Source organism: Mobula hypostoma, chromosome 19 (genome assembly GCF_963921235.1).
Source record: "Mobula hypostoma chromosome 19, sMobHyp1.1, whole genome shotgun sequence".
NCBI classification, from domain to species: domain Eukaryota; kingdom Metazoa; phylum Chordata; class Chondrichthyes; order Myliobatiformes; family Myliobatidae; genus Mobula; species Mobula hypostoma.
The window spans coordinates 59,407,554-59,427,455 of NC_086115.1; the positions used below are offsets into that span (position 1 = coordinate 59,407,554).

The 19,902-nt window shown below is 42.5% G+C and overlaps 1 protein-coding gene across 5 annotated transcripts in view; it reads right to left on the minus strand.

Annotated features, from left to right (window-relative positions):
* Nucleotides 1-19,902, minus strand: part of afap1l2 (actin filament associated protein 1-like 2) — a 289,415-nt gene that overhangs the window by 57,862 nt on the left and 211,651 nt on the right. For all 5 annotated transcript variants that reach the window (XM_063072007.1, XM_063072006.1, XM_063072009.1 and 2 more), the window contains 3 exons: nt 12,603-12,693; nt 9,986-10,191; nt 5,887-6,066 (listed from right to left, as the gene is read on the minus strand). In XM_063072007.1, coding sequence (XP_062928077.1) covers nt 5,887-6,066; nt 9,986-10,191; nt 12,603-12,693 — 477 coding nt within the window. The remainder of the gene's footprint in view (nt 1-5,886; nt 6,067-9,985; nt 10,192-12,602; nt 12,694-19,902) is intronic.

Here is a 19,902-nt window from a genome sequence, read left to right on the forward strand (position 1 = left end):
ACAGCCTTGTAAGGTCAAAGATTCAAAGTATGTTTATTATCAAAGTATGCATGCAATATACAACCCTGAGACTCATCTTCCCCATAGACAGCCTCAAAACACAGAAGCACCATGGAACCCACTCAAAAAGAGACATCAATCACCCCGATGCAAAAAAAACTGTGAAAAACGGCAACAAAAAAGCGTAAAAAACACAGATTATTAAAACACAAAATCAGAAGAGTCCAGGCATATTCAGGTCAGCTGATTGGCCACTCCTCATTCTCCAATGCGCCAATGAATAAAACCCAACTTGTTCAACCTCTCCCTATAACTCAGTCCCTCGAGTCCCTGCAATGTCAGGTGAGAAAATTTAAAAAACACCAACCGCACTTGGATTTCCTGTCCTGTTGCATCTGAGCTTTGAGATATTTTGCACCGAATTTCTGTCTGCCTGATATTTGCATTATTAACTAATTTATTTATTGGGATACAGTGTGGAATATGCCCTTCCAGTCCTTTGAGCTGTACCACCAGCAATCCCCCAATTTCACCCTACCCAATTGAAAATTGTCCCATGCTTAGGCTAAGGCTAAATTGAGGGTTGTTGGGCTGCAAGGCTCAAAGGGCTGGATGGACCTATTCTGTGGTGTATCTCCAAATAAAATAAATAAGATCAGGAATTGTGCTTCTTAAGTCTCTCATTTTGATTCCACACAGACAAACCCTAACACTTTGGCTGCATCTATAGTCCTTGAACTAATTTCAGTGTTTTAAACCTTGAAAACAAATCCAAAATATTATTTTGTGGTCTTTTCTCTATTTCTCGTCATCAATTCCCCAGTACATGGCTGAATCAAAGAGATTCTCTTAGCATTCAGTGATGGTCTTAACGACATACAGAGAGATCATTCAGTTTGTTGTATCTTACAAGAAAGCATTCAAAAATTGCTCTTAAGTGAAGCACAACTTACATTTAAAGGAGCAGTTGTAATAGTTGTATCAATAGAAACAGCAGACAGTGAAGCCACTGCAAGTTTCGCTACAAACCTGCATTGGGGTGGTGTATGTGAGCCCCTTCCACAACAGTGACACAATTTGTTCACCCAGGCAGGTTTCTGTCTAGATGCTGCAATTCTGGTTATGCTCTCTTTCATTCCTGTCTGCCACTACTGATCAACTGTCCTACTCATCAGTCTATTTTCCCAGTCCACTTTAACCAGCTCTGTCCTCATGGAATTGTAATTGCCATTACTTCAGTTTAGGATGCTAGATTCTGACCCACGTTTCTCACTCTCAGTCTGAATTTAAAATTTACCAAGCACTGATCATGTTTTCCTAGGGGATCCATTACCATGCTTTAATTAAGTAATTATGTCTCATTACATAACTCCACGCCTAAAATAGTCTGCTCCCCAGGGTTTCTCAGGGCAACATATTGCTCTAAGAAGCCATCCCAAATCCACTCTATGCTTTTATCCTTCAGACTACCCTTGCCAATTTGATCTGCCAAAACTGATTTAAACTGCCTGTGATTATTGCATTGCCTTTCCTACAAGACTCTGTTACTTTATAATTAATGCATGATGTGGGAAACAAATTACAACAGGAGATAGAAAAAGCTTGTAAAAAGGGCAATGTTACAATAGTCATGGAGGATTTCAACATTCAGGTAGATTGGGAAAATCCGGTTGGCATCAGATCCCAAGAGATGAAATTCGTAGAATACCTATGACCTGGCTTTTTAGAGAACTGGTGGCTAAGCCCATCAGTGAAAGGCAATTCTGGAATGGATGTTGTGGAATGACCCAAATTTGATTAGAGAGCTTAAGGTTAAGGAACCCTTAGGAGACAGTGATCATAATATGACACAATTCACCCTGCAGTTTGAGAGAGAGAAGCTAAAGTCAGATGTATCAGTATTACAGTGAAATAAAGGGAATTATAGGGGTATGAGAGAGGAGCTGGCCAAAGTTGATAGGAAGGGGGACAGTAGCAAGGATGTTGGCAAAACAGCAATGCCTGGAGATTCCAGAGGCCATTTGGAAGGTACAGGATAAATATATCCCAAAGACAAAGACATATTCTAAAGGAAAGATGAGGCAACCATGACTGACAAGGAAAGTCAAAGAGAGGGCATATAATATAGCAACAATTAGTGGGAGAGTTTTTAAAAACCAACAGAAGGCAACTAAGAAAGCCATGAGAAAAGATGAAATATGAAGGTCAGATTGCCAAGAGGATACCTAAGGTTTTTTGCAGATATCTATCTCTCTATCTGTCTATATACACAGATAGCTAGAATAAAAAAGAGGAAATTGGACCATTGGAAAATGATGCTAGAGAGGTAGTAATGGGGGAACAAAGAAGTGGCAGCTGAACTGAATTAGTATTTTGTATCTTTCTTCACTGTGGAAGACACTAGCAGAATGAGTATTGTTGCTATTACTAAGGAGAAGGTGTTCGGGAAGCTGAAAGGTCTGAAGAGAGTTAAGTCACCTGGACTAGATGGACTACACCTCAGGATTCTGAAAGAGGTAGATGAAGAGATTGTGGAAGCATTAGTAATGATATCACTAGATTTTGGAAGGGTTCTGAACAACTGGAAAATTGTAAATGTCACTCCACTCTTTAAGAATGAAGCCAGGCAGAAGAAAGGAAATTACAGGCCAGTTGGCATGACTTCAGTGGTTGGGTATATATCAGAGTCCATTATTAAGGATGATGTTTTGTGGCACATGGAGTGATAAAATAGGCCAACATCAGCATGGTTTCCTTAAGGGGGGAAATCTGGCCTGACATATCTGTTGGAATTCTTTGAAGAAATAACAAGCAGGATAGAATCGGTTGATGTTGTGTAATTGGATTTTCAGAAAGCCTTGAACAAGGTGCCACACATGAGGTTACTTACAAGATAAGAGCCCGTGGTATTACAGGAAAGACTCCAGCATGGAGAGAAGATCAGCTGTCCGGGAGGAGGCAAAGTGTGTGAATGAAGGGGAAACAATAGGAATTCTGCAGATGCTGGAAATTCAAGCAACACACATCAAAGTCACTGGTGAACACAGCAGGCCAAGCAGCATCTATAGGAAGAGGTGCAGTCGACGTTTCAGGCCGAGATCCTTCGTCAGGACTAACTGAAGGAAGAGTGAGTAAGGGATTTGAAAGTTGGAGGGGGAGGGGGAGATCCAAGATGATAGGAGAAGACAGGAGGGGGAGGGATAGAGCCGAGAGCTGGACAGGTGATAGGCAAAAGGTGATACGAGAGGATCATGGGACAGGAGGTCCGGGAAGAAAGACAAGGGGGGGGGACCCAGAGGATGGGCAAGAGGTATATTCAGAGGGACAGAGGGAGAAAAAAGAGAGTGAGAGAAAGAAAGTGTGCATAAAAATAAGTAACAGATGGGGTACGAGGGGGAGATGGGGCCTTAGCGGAAGTTAGAGAAGTCGATGTTCATGCCATCAGGTTGGAGGCTACCCAGACGGAATATAAGGTGTTGTTCCTCCAACCTGAGTGTGGCTTCATCTTTACAGTAGAGGAGGCCGTGGATAGACATGTCAGAATGGGAATGGGATGTGGAATTAAAATGTGTGGCCACTGGGAGATCCTGCTTTCTCTGGCGGACAGAGCGTAGATGTTCAGCAAAGCGGTCTCCCAGTCTGTGCCGGGTCTCGCCAATATATAAAAGGCCACATCGGGAGCACTGGACGCAGTATATCACCCTAGTCAACTCACAGGTGAAGTGTTGCCTCACCTGGAAGGACTGTTTGGGGCCCTGAATGGTGGTAAGGGAGGAAGTGTAAGGGCATGTGTAGCACTTGTTCCGCTTACACGGATAAGTGCCAGGAGGGAGATCAGTGGGGAGGGATGGGGGGGACGAATGGACAAGGGAGTTGTGTAGGGAGCGATCCCTGCGGAATGCAGAGTGGGGGGGAGGGAAAGATGTGCTTAGTGGTGGGATCACTTTTCTGGCTACCAGTTTCACAAGGGGTGGTGTTGGGGCAGCTTCTTCTGACATTATATGTCAATGACTTGGATTGATGGTTTTCTGGCCAGGTTTGTCAAGGATATGAAGATAGATGGAGAGGGAGGTAATGTTGAGGAAGCAGGGAGTCTGCAGAATGACTTAGACAGATTGGGGGAATTGGCAAAGAAGTAGCAGATGGAATATAATGTAGGGAACTGTTTGGTTATGCATGTTCATAGGAGGAATAAAGGCATAGACTATTTTCTGAATGGTGAGAATCTTCAAAAATCAGAGGTGCAAAGGGACTTGGGAGTCCTTGTGCAGAATTCCCCTAAGGTTAACTTCCAATTGAGTTGGTGGTAAGGAAGGCAAATGCAATGTTAGCATTCATATTGAGAGGACTAGAATACAAAAGCAAAGATGTAATGCTGAGTCTTTATAAGGCATTGGTCAGACTTCACTTGGAATATTGTGAGCAGTTTTGGACTCCTTATCTAAGATGTACAGGCATTGGAAAAGGTCCGGAAGAGGTTCTCGAGAATGACTCTGAAATGAAAGAGTTAACACATGAGGAGTATTTGATAGCCCTGGTCTGTACTCACTGGAGTTTAGATGAATGTGGGGGGGGGGGGAGGGTGGAGATTCTCAATGAAACTTATCAAATATTGAAAGGGCTAGATAGCATGGATGTGGAGAGGATGTTTCCTATAGTGGGTGAGTCTGAGACCAGAGTGCACAACCTCAGAATGGAGGGATGTCCCTTTAGAACAGAGATGAGGAGAAATTTCTTTAGCCAGATGGTGGTGAGTCTATGGAATTCATTGCCATAGATGGCTGTGGAGGCCAAGTCATTGAGTATATTTAAAGCAAAGATTAGGTTCTTGATTAGTCAGGGCAATCAAGATTTTTGGAGGAAACGGGGGACTGGGGCTGAAAGGGATAGTAAATAGCCATGGTGGAGCAGACTCGATGGGTCAAATGGCCTGATTCTGCTCCTATATCACATGGTTTCCACAGTGCAGCTGCTGTTAGGGGCTAAATCAAAACTTCTTTCCACAGAATGTTGTAGGAAGGGGAGTCCCCATTGCAAAGAGTGCTTTGTGCAGATGAATGCCTCCAAGGAGAAAGGTCAATACTCCTGAAAGAGAGAGTGAGCGAGCCAGTTTGCTCTTCGAGTGGAGCTTGAAAATGTGGCGGGTGTTTTCACACAGACTGTGAGTAAGAAATACAACCCCTAAAACCCAGTTTTGGAAAGGATGAACTCCAATAGTTCTGTGCACACTGGATTTGTTTAACGGTCATGGACCCTTTTATTTTCTTTTATTTGCTTTTCCCTACTAACTGTTGATAAAGCCGAAATTGGTAAATATACTTCCTTTATAATTTTATGCGCTGTGCGATCTGCTATTTCTCGCTAACCAACAATTGTGTAGGAGCAATATTTAAACAGCACTTGCTCAAATCGAGGTTTCTTTAATCGGAACTTCATGACGTTCCTGTTTGTTTGATCCCCAAATCAAACCGACACGAGACGTATATTGTTTATGAACGGTGGCTTCTCACCGCTGAGTCACGTGGCCATTAGCGGAGCTGGCTAATGAGCCGAGTTTGTATTTGTGAAAGGGGTTACACATGTAAAAATTAGTACTGTGCACAATTTCCTCAACGTTTCTTCATTGCTAATTAGCCTCTTCATTCAATCTAAGGCGATGTGTTACGAGACTTACAAGGTAAGTTTACTGCCGTTGTGGTAGGCTACTAGCCCATTCCTCAACAGGACCAGATTTTTAGCAGGAACTATTTTCAACATTTTAGTGTTTATTGGAGTTCTTCAATCTGTATTTTATGTCTACCGAGGCCTGCTCTTGACAACTCAAGAATCACTCCTGTTAATGTAAAAATTTCAATAGAATATGCATCTCTATCATGATCTTCTCACCTTTAACCACTGATCTGCTTGATCCTTGCTTTGAAGACCCAGCACAATTACATCTGAATTGACTGGCGTGATCTTCAAAGTATGTTCTTTCTTTTTGACTTGCTTCTCTTTATATACAATGTTGCATCCAATCAGGCTGACATCCAGCTGAGGATTCTGATCCTTTGAACTTTTGTAACACTGGAAGATAGGGGGGAAATACATATGGAACATGATTAATTAAAAATAAACACTGATTTCTAACCTAATAAATGGTATGAAAATCATCCTTTACAAAAAAATCAAACCAGATATGGTAGATCTCTCCTGATGAAGGATCTCAGCAGATATGGGTACAGGGCAGGAAACTGAATGTTATTACCTGGTACAACAACGTCAACCCAACTGTGTTAAATTATGTGACAATGTACTTAGGTGGACATTTGACTGACAAGGATTACCCCAGTTCAAGGTAATCTCAACTAGAAGTTCTCAAATGTATTGTATTATCTTTAACACATTGGCAAAAGATAGATTTAAGAATTTTAATTATTCAATTCCCTCTTTCACATTTTATTTCAACTTCTGTAAAGTACACAGTGCAAGGTTTGCTGTCAGCTGAATAATGCAACACCCCAGCCTGCTCTATGGCCTTTGAGGGTTATGGACTATTGAAGTCACTTGTTGCACAGAAATATAGATTTTTAAAAAAATAAGCCATACCACATGCATTGTAAATATCTGTTTTGCATGGACTGGAGTAGCACCACAATCTCGTTATCCTGGGCAATGACAATAAATTTCTATTCAATTCAAGGATATCCTACATTTCATTGAATGGTAAGCATGCTATTTCTCCCTCAATAATTATCATGCTCTAATAATCTTATGAGTGCAAAGTTCTATGCCATGATTAGTGCTTGCTCAGAGAAATACCAAGGAGTATTTGGAAACAAGAATGGAACATAATTGGGAAATCCCTGATTAGAATACTTCATGCATTCTTATGTTAGCAGAAGCATTGTTCTCTTCCATGGCTAAAAGCACATGAAGCAAGCCACAATGTCACTACTTCACAGCCAGAAAATGCCATCGTAAGTGTAAGGTGGTGGCCCCACCTAATGAATCTCTAGCAAGAGAATTGATGAGATGTCTTTCCCATTCACATTCTCCTTATTGTTGTATAAACAGGCACAGCCTCAGCATGGAGGGACATCTTTTTACAGCAGAGATGAGGAGGAATTTCTTTAGTCAAAGAGTGGTGAATCTGTGGAATTCATTGCCACAGGAAGCTGAGGAGGCCAGGTCATTGGGTGTATTTAAGATGGTGGTTGATAGATTCTTGATAAGTCAGGGCGTGAAAGGTTACAGGGAAAAGGCAAGAGAATGGCGTTGAGAGGGAAATGGATCAGCCATGATCAAATGGGGAGCAGACTTGATGGGCCAAATGGCCTCATGCTACTCCTATGTCTTATGGTCTTTTCTACACCAGGGCACAATGAAATTTGAAATTCCTTGCTCGTGTGATTTCACAAAATGACATCAGAATCAGAATCAGGTGTATTATCACCAGCTTGTGTTGTAAAATTTGTTAACTTAGCAGCAGCAGTTCAATGCAATACACGATAATATAGAAAGAAAAAAATGAACAAGTAGATCAATTACAGTAAATATATATATGTATGTATATTAAATAGTTAGGTTAAAAATAGTGCAAACAGAAATAATATACATAAAAAAGTGAGGTAGCATTCATGGGTTCAACGTCCGTTCAGAAATCTGATGGCGGAGGGGAAGAAGCCGTTCCTGAATCACTGCTCCTTGAAGACGTCTTGGATACCCACAGAGACTAGTACTCAAGATGGAGCTGATTAATTTTGCAACTTTCTGTATCTTCTTTTGATCCTGTATAGTAGCCCCCCTCCATCCTCCCCCCCAATACCAGGCAGTGATGCAGCCTGTCAGAAGGTTCTCCATGATACATCTGTGGAAGTTTTACGAGTGTCTTGGGTGACAAACCAAATCTCTTCAAACTCTTGATGGAATGTAGCCACTGCCTTGCCTTCTTTATAGCTTCATGGATATGTTGGAACCAGGTTAGGTCCTCAGAGATATTAGCACCCAGAAACTTCAAATTGCTCACTCTCTCTACCTCTGGTCTCACAATGAGGATTGATTCGCATTCCCTTGTCTTACCCTTCCTGAAGTCCACAATCAGTACTTTCATATTACTGACATTGAGTGCAAGGTTGTTGCTACGACACCACTCCACTATCTGGTATATCTTGTTCCTGTACGCCCTCTCCATCTGAGATTCTACCAACAACGGTTGTATCATCAGCAAACTTAGCAATCAGCAAATTGAGCCATACCTAGTCGCACAGTCATGGGTACAAAGAGAGTAGAGCAGTGGTCTAAGGATACGCCCCTGAAGTGCACCAGTGTTGTTTGTCAGTGAGGAGGAGATATCATTACCAATCTGCACAGTTTGTGGTCTTCTAGTTAAGAAGTCAAGGATCTAGTTGTAGAGGGAGTTATAGAGGCCCAGGTTCTGTAGCTTCTCAATCAGGACTATGGAAATAATGGTGTTAAACGCTGAGCTATAATCAATGAACAGGTGTTTGTATTGTCCAAGTGATCTAAGGCCATGTGAAGAGCCATTAAGATTGCATCTGCTGTAGACCTATTGCGGTGATAGGCAAATTGCAGTGGGTCCAGGTCATTCCTGAGACAGGAGTTCATTCTAGCTATGATTAACCTCTCAAAGCATTTCATCACCATAGATGTGAATGCTACTGAATGATAGTCATTAAGGCAGCTCACACGACTCTTCTTAGGCACTGGTATAATTGGTGCCTTTTTGAAGCAGGTGGGACTATTATTTTGGTCAACCTAACATCTGAAGCCAGAAAACTTATTCTATAGCTCATTCCTACAGTCCTGATAGAAAAGCTACAGAACCTGGGTCTCTGTACCTCCCTCTGCAACTGGATCCTCAACTTCCTAACTGGAAGACCATCATCTGTGTGGACTGTAATAATATCTCCTCCTTGCTGATGATCAACAGCTGGCGTATCTCAGGGATGGGTGCTTATCCCACTGCTCTACTCGCTCTACACCCATGACCCATGACTAGCCACAGCTCAAATGCCATCTATAAACTTGCTGATGATACAACCATTGTTGGCAGGATCTCAGATGGAGAGATGGAGACAAGAGGGTGTACAGGAGTGAGATATACCTGCTAAATGTGTGGTGTTGCAACCTTGCACTCAATATCAGTAGGTCCAAAGAGCTCATTGTGGAGTTCAGGATGAGAGAACACACACCAATCCTCATAGAGGGATCAGAGGTGGAGAGAGTGAGCAATTTCAAGTTCCTGGGTGTCAAGATCTCTGAGCATTTAACCTGGTCCTAACATATCGATGCAGCTATAAATAAGGCAAGACAGTGGCTATATTTTATTAGGAGTTTGAAGAGATTTGGTATATCACCTAAAACACTCAAAAGTTTCTACAGATGGAGAGTATTCTAACTGGCTGCATCACTGTCTGGCATGGGGGCCTACTACACAGGATAGCAGTAAGCTGCATTGAGTTGTAAAATTAGTCAGCTCCATCATGGGCTCTGTAGTATCCAAGACATCTTCAAAGACCTGTGCCTCAAAAAGGCAGTGTCCACCATTAAGGACCTTCACCACCCAGGACATGCCCCCTTCTCATTGTTACCGTCAGGTAGGAGGTACAGAAGCCTGAAGGCACACACTGTGATTCAGGAACAGCTCCTTCCCCTCCGCCATACGATTTCTGAATGGACACTGAACATTGAACCCATGTACACAACTACCTCACTATTTTTTATTCCTGCTTTTGCCCTATTTATTTAAGGCAGAAACGTTAACTCAGTTAAACAAGTTAATAAGAAAAATGTCAAATGAAATTGTTATTATCCATAACAAGCAAGAGAGTTTTTTTTATTAATAGCTGAAGTTCCATTTTCCCTCTTAGTAAGAATTATTTCATTGCTGGAGTTCACACATAATTTTGAACATTGGTATTAAAATGTCTTCACTATATCGAACAACAATACTTTGCCACTATTATCTATAGTACACATTTACCAGAAGCTTGCATTCCTTGATGACGCACAGTTGTTTGGCCCACTGTCCCAGCCATTTCTTTCGCCAGAGGAAAGCACAAATCCGGGCATCTTTCATCAGCTCAATGGAAGCTTCTGGAGAAGGCCACTGATGGGTCATTGATTTCCCTTTGGTATTCTCTTCCTCATCATAGGATTCATAGGAGCTACTAACCGCTTCAGCCTCATCTGTAGTGAATAAAGCAAGGATATTTTTAAGCAACACACATCAAAGTTGCTGGTGAACGCAGCAGGCCAGGCAGCATCTATAGGAAGAGGCGCAGTCGACGTTTCAGGCCGAGACCCTTCGTCAGGACATTTTTAACGAAGTTACTTTTGCTGTAATGAGCTTTTCAGGCCTGTGCGGGGCGCCAGAGACTGGTGGACTCCGAGGTTCTTAAAGCACCTGAACTGGTTAATTGTTGTTTAATAAAAGTCGTTAATTGTTCAGAGTTCCTTGTGTTTTCCTCAAGTGACTCATTCTCTGTAATGCGGTCTCCTAGTGCTTTCTATTTAAGCCTGTTAAGTTTACCTTGATAGGCTCAGGCACTCCCATCTTACTGGTATTACTTAGGCAAACGCCCGATTAGCATTAACTGCAGGGTCCTAATTTTGAGAATGTTACTTCTCGCTGTGTCGCGAAGCTGAGCCACTGAAGTTCTTTTGGAATTATTATGAATAAACTCTAGTCGCCGTCTTTACATCAGAGCTTGGCTTTCCTCTGCACTTGGGTTCCAATAGTGCCAGTGCATATCGTGACAGCAAGCATGCATGACATATTGAACAATGAACAAGCTGAGCAGGTCAGGCAATGTCTATGGAAGGAGATGGACTGTCAATGCTTCAGGTCAAGACCCTTCATTTGGTCTGAAAGATAGAAGGGTGTAGCCAGTACAACTTTATTTTTGGGTTAGCCCTTTTAACAAGCAATGATACTATTTAGGAAACAGTCTCTGCTTAGCAGTGCACTATTCCCTATACCTCATGATGTTTAACACTTCTGGAAGAGTACTAGCTATTGGTTGGAGAGATCTTCCCCAACATTCCCTTGTCTACAAGATTAATACATCTTACACATTTAATTCATTCTTTAGTTGACTCAATAGTTAAATTAACTAAACCTGTTCTGCTGGCTTCAACTACATATTTATCATATAGACACCTTCAGGTTGAATAATACACACCAGTGAACAAGTCTTGGAAAACAAAGGTTCTTGAGAATGATAGAGAGAAATTGTGAACTGACTTCTCTCCTAACCAAATAAATGTTACCAAGATGCATTGCAAAGGGGCTGCCAGGACATTAAGGGGCTGAAAGGTTCCAGGGGAGCGATAGCCTACTCTGACATGTTCTCACACTTGTCTATTGACTCTGTTACATGTGGTGAGATAATGGCTGGCCCCTGATTTGCCTATAAATTGGGGAGCACTCATGTCTACAGCAGAATTAAGCCATTTGGCCCATGAGTCTGTCCCACAATTCAATCATGGTTGTTTTTTTCCATCCCCATTCTCCTGCCTTCTCCTCTTAACCTTCTTATTAATTAAGAACTTGTCAATCTCTGCCTTAACCTTACCCAATGGGTTGGCATCAATAGCATTATTCTACAGATTCATTGCTTTCTGGATGAGAAAAATTCCTCCTCTTTTCAGTTTTTAAAGTACTTGCTTTTATTCTGAGGTTGCGCCCTCTGATCCCAGACTCTACTATTCATGGAAATTTCCTCTTCTCCTCCACTCTATCCAGGCCTTTAAGTATCTGATAGATTTCAATGAGCTCTCCCCTCCCAGATGAGGTTCTAGAAAATATCTTAAAACAACGTAATTCTACTTTCCCACTTTTGGTCGAGGCCACAGTCCTGCCTTGGGCCTAAAACTTGCCCCAATTCTCCCATTTGGTGGCAGGTCCCTAATTTGACTGTTCCTCGTCTGACACTCGCAGTCCTTCCCAAAACTTCATCTCCTGGCCCCCTCCTCCCATTGCATATCAATGGGGAAATCACCATTTCTATTCCATACAAAGGCAGCAAGGATCCTGCCATGTGCCACTGCTTTCAGTTCCTGACCCAACAGATTGTGCGTGTTACGCTGCATTCAAAGGGCCCTGCAGTTATCCCTAACATGGTAAATTAACTTTCAGGTTTAGATGAGAAATTCTTTAGTTCATACTTAGTAAGTAGATTCAATTCTACAGCTACATGGTAGCATAGTGGTTAACACAGCCGTTTACAGTACCAGCGACCGGAGTTCAATTCCTGCCAGTGACTGTAAGGGGTTCATTCTCCCCGTGACTGCTTGGGTTTTCTTTGGGTGCTCCAGTTTCCTCCCATGGTCCAAAGATGTATCAGTTAATTGGTCATCGGGAATTGTCCTGTGATTAGGTTAGGACTAAATCCTGGGATGGTTGGACAGCGTGGCTCGAAGGGCCTGAGGTGCCTATTCAGTGCTGTATCTCAATAAATACAATAAATAAAACTGTTGGCTAAATACTTGGAAGATGAAAAGGGTTTCTGATGTTAATAATATATATAAATTCATGGCCAGAAAGTAGCAGGATTTCAATGGAACAAACGGAAGTTGAATGGATTGCTGTGACATACCAATATTAACAGTGTCATATGGTTCAGCCTCTTCATAGTGTCCTTCAACAGGTTCAGCTCTGCCCAAAGGGAACAGCTCTCTCTCTGCTACCTGCAGTACAAAGTAGACAAATTAGTAAATGCCGGATCACACTGGGTATACTTGAATCCTCCGAGATTTCCTACTACAATGGATGTGCTAGGTCAAGGCTTCCCAACCTTTTCTAAGCCATGGACCAGCACCATTAAGCAAGGGGTCTGTGGAGCCCAGGTTGGGAACCCTTGTGCTAGATACTGACTGTTTAGTTAAAATGTTAATTCACTCAATCATCACATATTGGACAGGAAACAAAAAGAAGTAGAAGATGCAGAAGGAAAGTTGAAATTGGAAATGTTGATCAGCAGGCTCGTCAGTAATCGTGAAGACATATTATGGCGTGTTTGCTCAGTGGGAAAAAATTGGGCAAAGGTAGACCGCAGCCCACAAGATTTATCTTTGAGATCATTATTTGCATAATCCCTATTTAAAATCACATATGAATCTATTTACCATTGTATTACACTGTATCTCTGACAAACCTGAAGTTATTGTCAGTACCAGAGAGAACGCGAGTGTATATGACCACAACAAATTGTGGAATAATAAGAACAAGAGATTGGAACGTAGTCCCTAAACACCTGAAAATATTTTTCATCTGTACAATTTATAATCTGTTCCTCTGCCCTTTAAAGTTCGTGTGGAATACATTGAAAACACAGCTGTCAGTCCAGCTAACACAAGAGAAAATCCTAACTGGTTACAAATCAGCTGCTAGCAAGTTTGACATGTGCTTCACCTACAGTGTCTCTAGGCTTTTTTTGTGGCTATTTACTAACAAAAGACAGTTCAATCAAAAACATCCTTTATTGAAGGTAATTAAACTCCCAAGTATCAGCGGCCAGAATACAATGTCAGAATCAGACTCAGGTTTAATATCACTCTCATATGTCCTGAAATTTGTTGTTATGTGGCAACAGTACATGACAATTCATTATAATAAAAACTGTAAAATACAGTATGAAGTATCGATGTTAAAAAAGTTGAATAAAATAATTTGTGCAAAAAAGAGAAAAAAAGTTGTGAGGTAGTGTTCATGGGTTCAATGTCCATTCAAAAATCCGATGGCAGAGGGGGAGAAGCTGTTCCTGAATCACTGAGTGTGTGTCTTCAGGCTCCTGTACCTCCTTCCTGATGGTAGCAGTGAGAAGGACTATGTTCTGGGTGATGGGGGTTCTTAATGATGGATGCATCTTTTGATGTATTGCTCTTTGAAGGTGTTCTGAATGCAGGGGAGGTTAGTGCCCATGATGGATCGCATGCAGTGACACCCATATACCAGACAGAGATGCAGCGGTCCCCAACCACCGGGCCGCAAAGCATGTGCTTCCGGGCCGCGAGGAAACGATATGATTTGGCGATATGAGTCAGCTGCACCTTTCCTCATTCCCTGTCATGGCCACTATTGATCTTGAAGGCACGCGAGGTCATTACGCATGCGTCATCCATGTCAGCGCAGGAAGGAGATCAACTCCTCGAGCTTGCAAATGACGGTGGGCTGAAAAGTATGTTTGACATATCATCTCTGCCGGCATTCTGGATTGAAGTCAAGGCTAAATATCCTGAGATAGCCACGAAAGCACTGAAAACGTTGCTTCCATTTCCAACATATCTCTGCAATGAATGCAACGAAAACTAAATTGCAGAATAGACTGGACATAAGGAACACCCTTCGAGTATCGCTGTCTCCCATCACCCCTCGATGGCACCGTCTTGTTGCAGGAAAACAAGCCCAGGGCTCCCACTGATTCAGCGATATTGGTGTGTTGCAATGATTTTATATGTTCATACGGGGAAAATATGGAGTGTGTGTTTAATATCCAAACGTTTCTTAAAATGTTATGATGCTATTGACTTATAAGTGACTTATATAACCCATATAACAATTACAGCACAGAAACAGGCCATCTCTGCCCTTCTAGTCCCTGCTGAACGCTACTCTCACCTAGTCCCACCGACCTGCACTCAGCCCATAACTCTCCATTCCTTTCCTGTCTATATACCTATCCAATTTTACTTTAAATAATAATATCGAACCTGCCTCTACCACTTCTACTGGAAGTTCGTTCAACACTTACTTCAAGCACCCCTGTCCTCCCCTGATAATTGACTTATCACTATATTCATGTGAGGAAAATATGTGCTGTGTGTTTAATATTAAATTCCTTAGAGAAACACTTTTAGAAACGAAATTGAGTGTATTAGCCGCTTATCACCTATATTCCGGTCGTGATTGATACCCCCCCCACCCCCGCATGAACAGAGTTGCCAAAGCAGAAAAAAATCAGCACGTACATGCATGCACACTGGTGCCCGCGCAAGGCTTCATGGTCATTGTAGTCTTTCTCGGGGTAAACACAACGTATTTGACTGCTACTGTTGTCCATTGGCAACCCTACCCAGCGCCCCCCCCCCCACCCGGTCGGCCGGTCCGCAAGAATATTGTCAATATTAAACCGGTCCGCAGCGCAAAAAAGGTTGGGGACCCCTGAGTTAGAATGCTCTCCATGGTGTATCTGTAGAAATCTGAGTGTGTGATTGGTGACATACCAAACTTCCTGAAAGCTCTAATGAAATATGGTCTCTGGCATGCCTTCTTTGTATTGCATTGATATGTTGGGCCCAGGATAGACTGTCAGAGATGTTGACACCCAGGAAGTTAAAATTGCTCACCCTTTCCACTTCCCTTGATGATGACTGGTGTATGTTCCCTCGACTTGCCCTTCCTGAAGTCCAAAACCCATATGTAAAATATGATCACACTATAACTACATTGCTTCCCATTAAAAACCATCATCTATTTAAACACATTATTCAATCATACCTTTGGCCAATATGAATTCACACACATGAATTTTTGTCTGGAAACATATACAATTATAAATATTAATTTATTCAATTTCTTATTTTGTTTGACAACATTGCTGTGCTTAATATGTCTAAACCAAGGGTTCCCAACCGGGGGTCCACGAACCCCTCAGTTAATGGTAAGGGTCTATTGCATGAAAAAGGTCTAAAGCATCCATGGAAAGTTCTGATGATCCCATTTCTAAGATTCATATACACTGATCACACACCCCACACTACAATATCATTTCAGTTTTATGATGCAAACTATAAATGTCTTGCAAATATTAAGTTTAAAATTAATAGTTGATGCTTAGATATTTTCTAAACATTAACATTACCCTTAATGCAAAGTAATAACACACACATTAGTTCAATGCTTTTGACACATTGTACCTGGTACAATATTCGATGCATTAAACTAACCTGGTTGTTAAGTCGCTCCAGTACTGAGCCTTGGCTTTAACTCTGACCTGCAGCTTAGCTTCCTGTGGTTACCTCAAGTGTTCTCTTTCCTGCTTCTTTTTGAAATTATGAAGTTATTCCCGGACTTCCCTCTCTCCATTGTCTCTGATGTTCTCAATTCTTCCATCAATGTTTTCAGTCACTTTTGCTACGTTCCAATGACAGTATACTGGCCTACGTCAGTAAATCCTTGTCAATCATAAACTGTCTCATGGGATCTTTGGAGCCATTAAACACTCCACACTGTGATGTATAATTTCCTTAAAGATCAGACTTTTCAAGAATTCTGTAAACAACAAAAGTTATTTAGCCACTGAGTTTTTCTTCAAAATTTTCTCCTATTCATCTACTGCAGAGCAATGTTCCCTCTAAGGTGTTTGTGTGTGTATGAGAGTGTGTGTGTGTGTGTGTGTGTGTGTGTGTGTGTGTGTGTGTGTGTGTGTGTGCATGTGTGTGTATGAGTGTGTGTCTGTATGTGTGTGTGTGTATATGAGTGTGTATACGTGTGTGTGTGTGTTGTGCATGCACACATCTTTTGCTATTAGTGCACAAAGGAACTTAAGCTGCGTACAAAAGGTTGTCACCCTCTACCTCGTTGGCATGTTAAGCATATTTCACAATTGTACACATGTTGTTGTCACTGGGCAAAAAAATTGCACTGCACAACATTTTGTGCAGACTGGTCATTACGAATTAACAGAGAATACTACAGCACAGTACAGACCCTTTGGATTAGAGCAGAGGGGCCCCATGGTGCAGAGGGGCCCCATGGTAGTGTAGCGGTTAGCGTGATGTTCTTACAGGTTGGGGTGGTGGAGCTCAGAGTTCAATCTGGCACCAACTATAAGGAGTTTGTTCATTCTTCCTGTGACTGTGTGACTTTCCTTCAGTTTCCTCCCACAATCCAAAGACGCACTGGTTAGTAAGAGGGGAGGAGAAAATGGCAGCGCGATGCAGTGTGTGCGGCCGCTTCGAAATGATATTGTATTTGTAAGTAGGATGCCATGCATAATCCTGATTTGATGGAGACAGACATGAGAAGCACGGAGGAACATCTGGAGAAACTTCTGAAATGCCCGCTTCACTGCAGCTGCTAATGTGCGATCGAGAATCTCCGGAGGGGAAGGCCCCAAATCCCCGGCTTTGCCTATTGCCTGTTGCCAGGGCTGGGGTTGAAGCGCTCGGCAGAGAGGGTACTCGGTGCTCGGTGTTGGAGGGCTGGTCGGAGGCTCGAAGTTTTTGGACGGACTCAAGAGTCGGCTGTGTTTGGGTGCTTCCAGGGTGCTGCATCAGCAAGTTTGCGGCGCTGGAAGCTCATGGCAGGGAGAGATTTTCTTCCTTCTACCGTCTGCGTGAGATGTTGGGACTTTCGAGAGACTTTGAGACTTTTTTTTACCGTGCCCATGGCCTGTTCTTTATCAAATTACGGCACTGCTTTGCACTGTTGTAACTATATGTTATAATGATGTGGTTTTTGTCAGTTTTTTTAGTCCTGGTTTGTCTTGTGTTTCTGTGATATCATTCTGGAGGAACATTGTATCATTTCTTAATGCATGCATTACTAATGACAATAAAAGGGGACTGCGTGTCCTCATAATCTAACCTAATCTAATCGATCATCATAAATAGTCCTTGATTAGATTGCAGATAGTCCTGTGATCAGACTAGGGTTAAATAAGTGGGTTGCTGGACAGTGCAGTTTGTTGTGTCAGAAGGGCCTGTTCCACACTGAACTGCATCGCCAAATAAATAAAGTATCATCCGGATCAGATTGGAATAATCTTACTTCATCCCCCACCCGCCTAACTTCACCTACCACCTTCTGGCTTGTCCTCCTTCCTCTCCCCCCCCACCTTCTTATTCTGCCATCTACCCCCTTTCCTTCCAGTCCAAATGAAGAGACTTGGCCCGAAACGCTGACTGCTTATTCACTGGTGCTGCCTGACCTGCTGAGTTCCTCCAGCATTTTGTGTGTGTTGCTTTGGATTTACAGCACCCGAAGAATTTCAAATTCAACTGGAAACTTATTTTAGAAGCTTTGTTCTTAACGGAAGACCATTAACAAGCTTATTGAACTGGGTGTAATTTACGAACCTATGTATCTGTGGGATTGGGGTCGAGAAACCAATGCTCACCATGACCAATAACCAGGGATACAGGACAGCGGAGGTCACTCATATATCCAGTTGGCTGGGACCCAGCCGAGACTAGCAGGCAGCGTGACAGCAAACCAATCAGAACAAGGGGTTAGACCAATACAAACGTGAACACTCAGCAGAAACAACACTCAATCACACACTGATAGTATCATCTCGACTGATAATGAAGTATTTGTGACCCACCCTCCAAGCTCAACAAACAAGCAGCCAACCTGAGTTACCAACCTTCTCTTTCATTTCAAACGTATCTGCCATGTTCTCTCCTTGCCGTCATCATTACTCTACCTCATGACTTTACATCTGATTCCACCCCTGCTCAAAACTGCCGCCGATAGAGTGCCTGTGGGCTCTTCAGTGTCGCTACTTACAAAGAGAAAAGACAGAGGTACTGGAAGCTGCAATACATCCCTCACTGAATTCAGCCACACAACAAACAGCATTGGCTCATATACTGTAGCATCAAACGTTTTACCGTGTGGTTCATTCAGTTCCTAAAGGTTCACTTGTATATTCCGCATCTCTCTTCATTTAGCCAATGCTCTTATAATTTGTTTGTATATTTATTTATTTAGCGATACAGCATGGAGTAGGCCTTTCTGGCCCTTCAAGGTACGCCTACCTAGCAACCCCCGACAAACCCAATTTAACCCCAGCCTAACCACGGGACAATTTACAATGACCAATTAACATACCCTTTGGACTGTGGGAGGAAACTGGAAGACCCGGAGAAAACTCCCACATTCCCCGGGGAGGACGTACAGAGATTCCTTACAGAAATGCACTGGAATTGAACTGTGAACTCTGGAATGACCCGGACTGCAATAGCGTCACAGTAACCGTTACACCACCGTGGTGCCCAATGGCATGAAGTCTTGTTGTATTTTTGGTCAAAAGTTCATTTCTAGTTAGGTGCTCCTGTAGCCTTGGATATTGTTATTTTTAACTAGGTACCCATAGCAATGTGATCTCTGCCAGTACTAGCAAGTGTTACGCTGAAAATGTATCTTTACTCTTCCACCTTCTGGAAGAGGCTGGACAGTGACACTATAAAGTAGGATTAAAGTGCATCCAAAAGACTTAGAACTGAATTTGAAGTTGACCTTTATGGCTGCCACTGTCATTGCAATTACGCTAAAAGAAATTGTGGCTTTCCATTCCACATCACTTAAATACTAAGTTGACGAGCTGCCTCACGATACAAAGGTCTTGGCAAAGTGAAAGTATACTTATCAGCAATTGATTAATTTTGGCTGCAGTCATTTTTCACTGACACGCAGGAAGGCATGACATGCAAAGTGAATACAGATCTGTTCTGACATTGACTGGGAATGTCCACAACACAGTGACAATACTAAATAGGAGAAAGTCTGTAGATGCAGGAAATCCAGAGCAACACACACACACACAAAATGCTAGAGGATCTCAGCTGGTCAGGCTGCATCAATGAAAAAGAATAATCAGTCAGCATCTCAGGTCGAGACCCTTCTTTAAGACTGAGAAGGAAGGGGGAAACTCGCCAGCGTAGGAAAGGTGGGGGGGAGGGGAAGGGGACTAGTTGGAAGGTGATAGGTGAAGCCAGGTGGGTGGGAAAGGTCAAGGGCTGGAGAAGAAAGATTCTGATAGGAGGGGAGAGTGGACCATAGGAGAAAGGGGAGGAAGAGGGGGCCCAGGGGGGAAGCAATAGGCAGGTGAGAAGAAGTAAAAAGTCAAAATGGGGAATGGGGGGGGGGTGGAATTTGTTTACCAGAAGGAG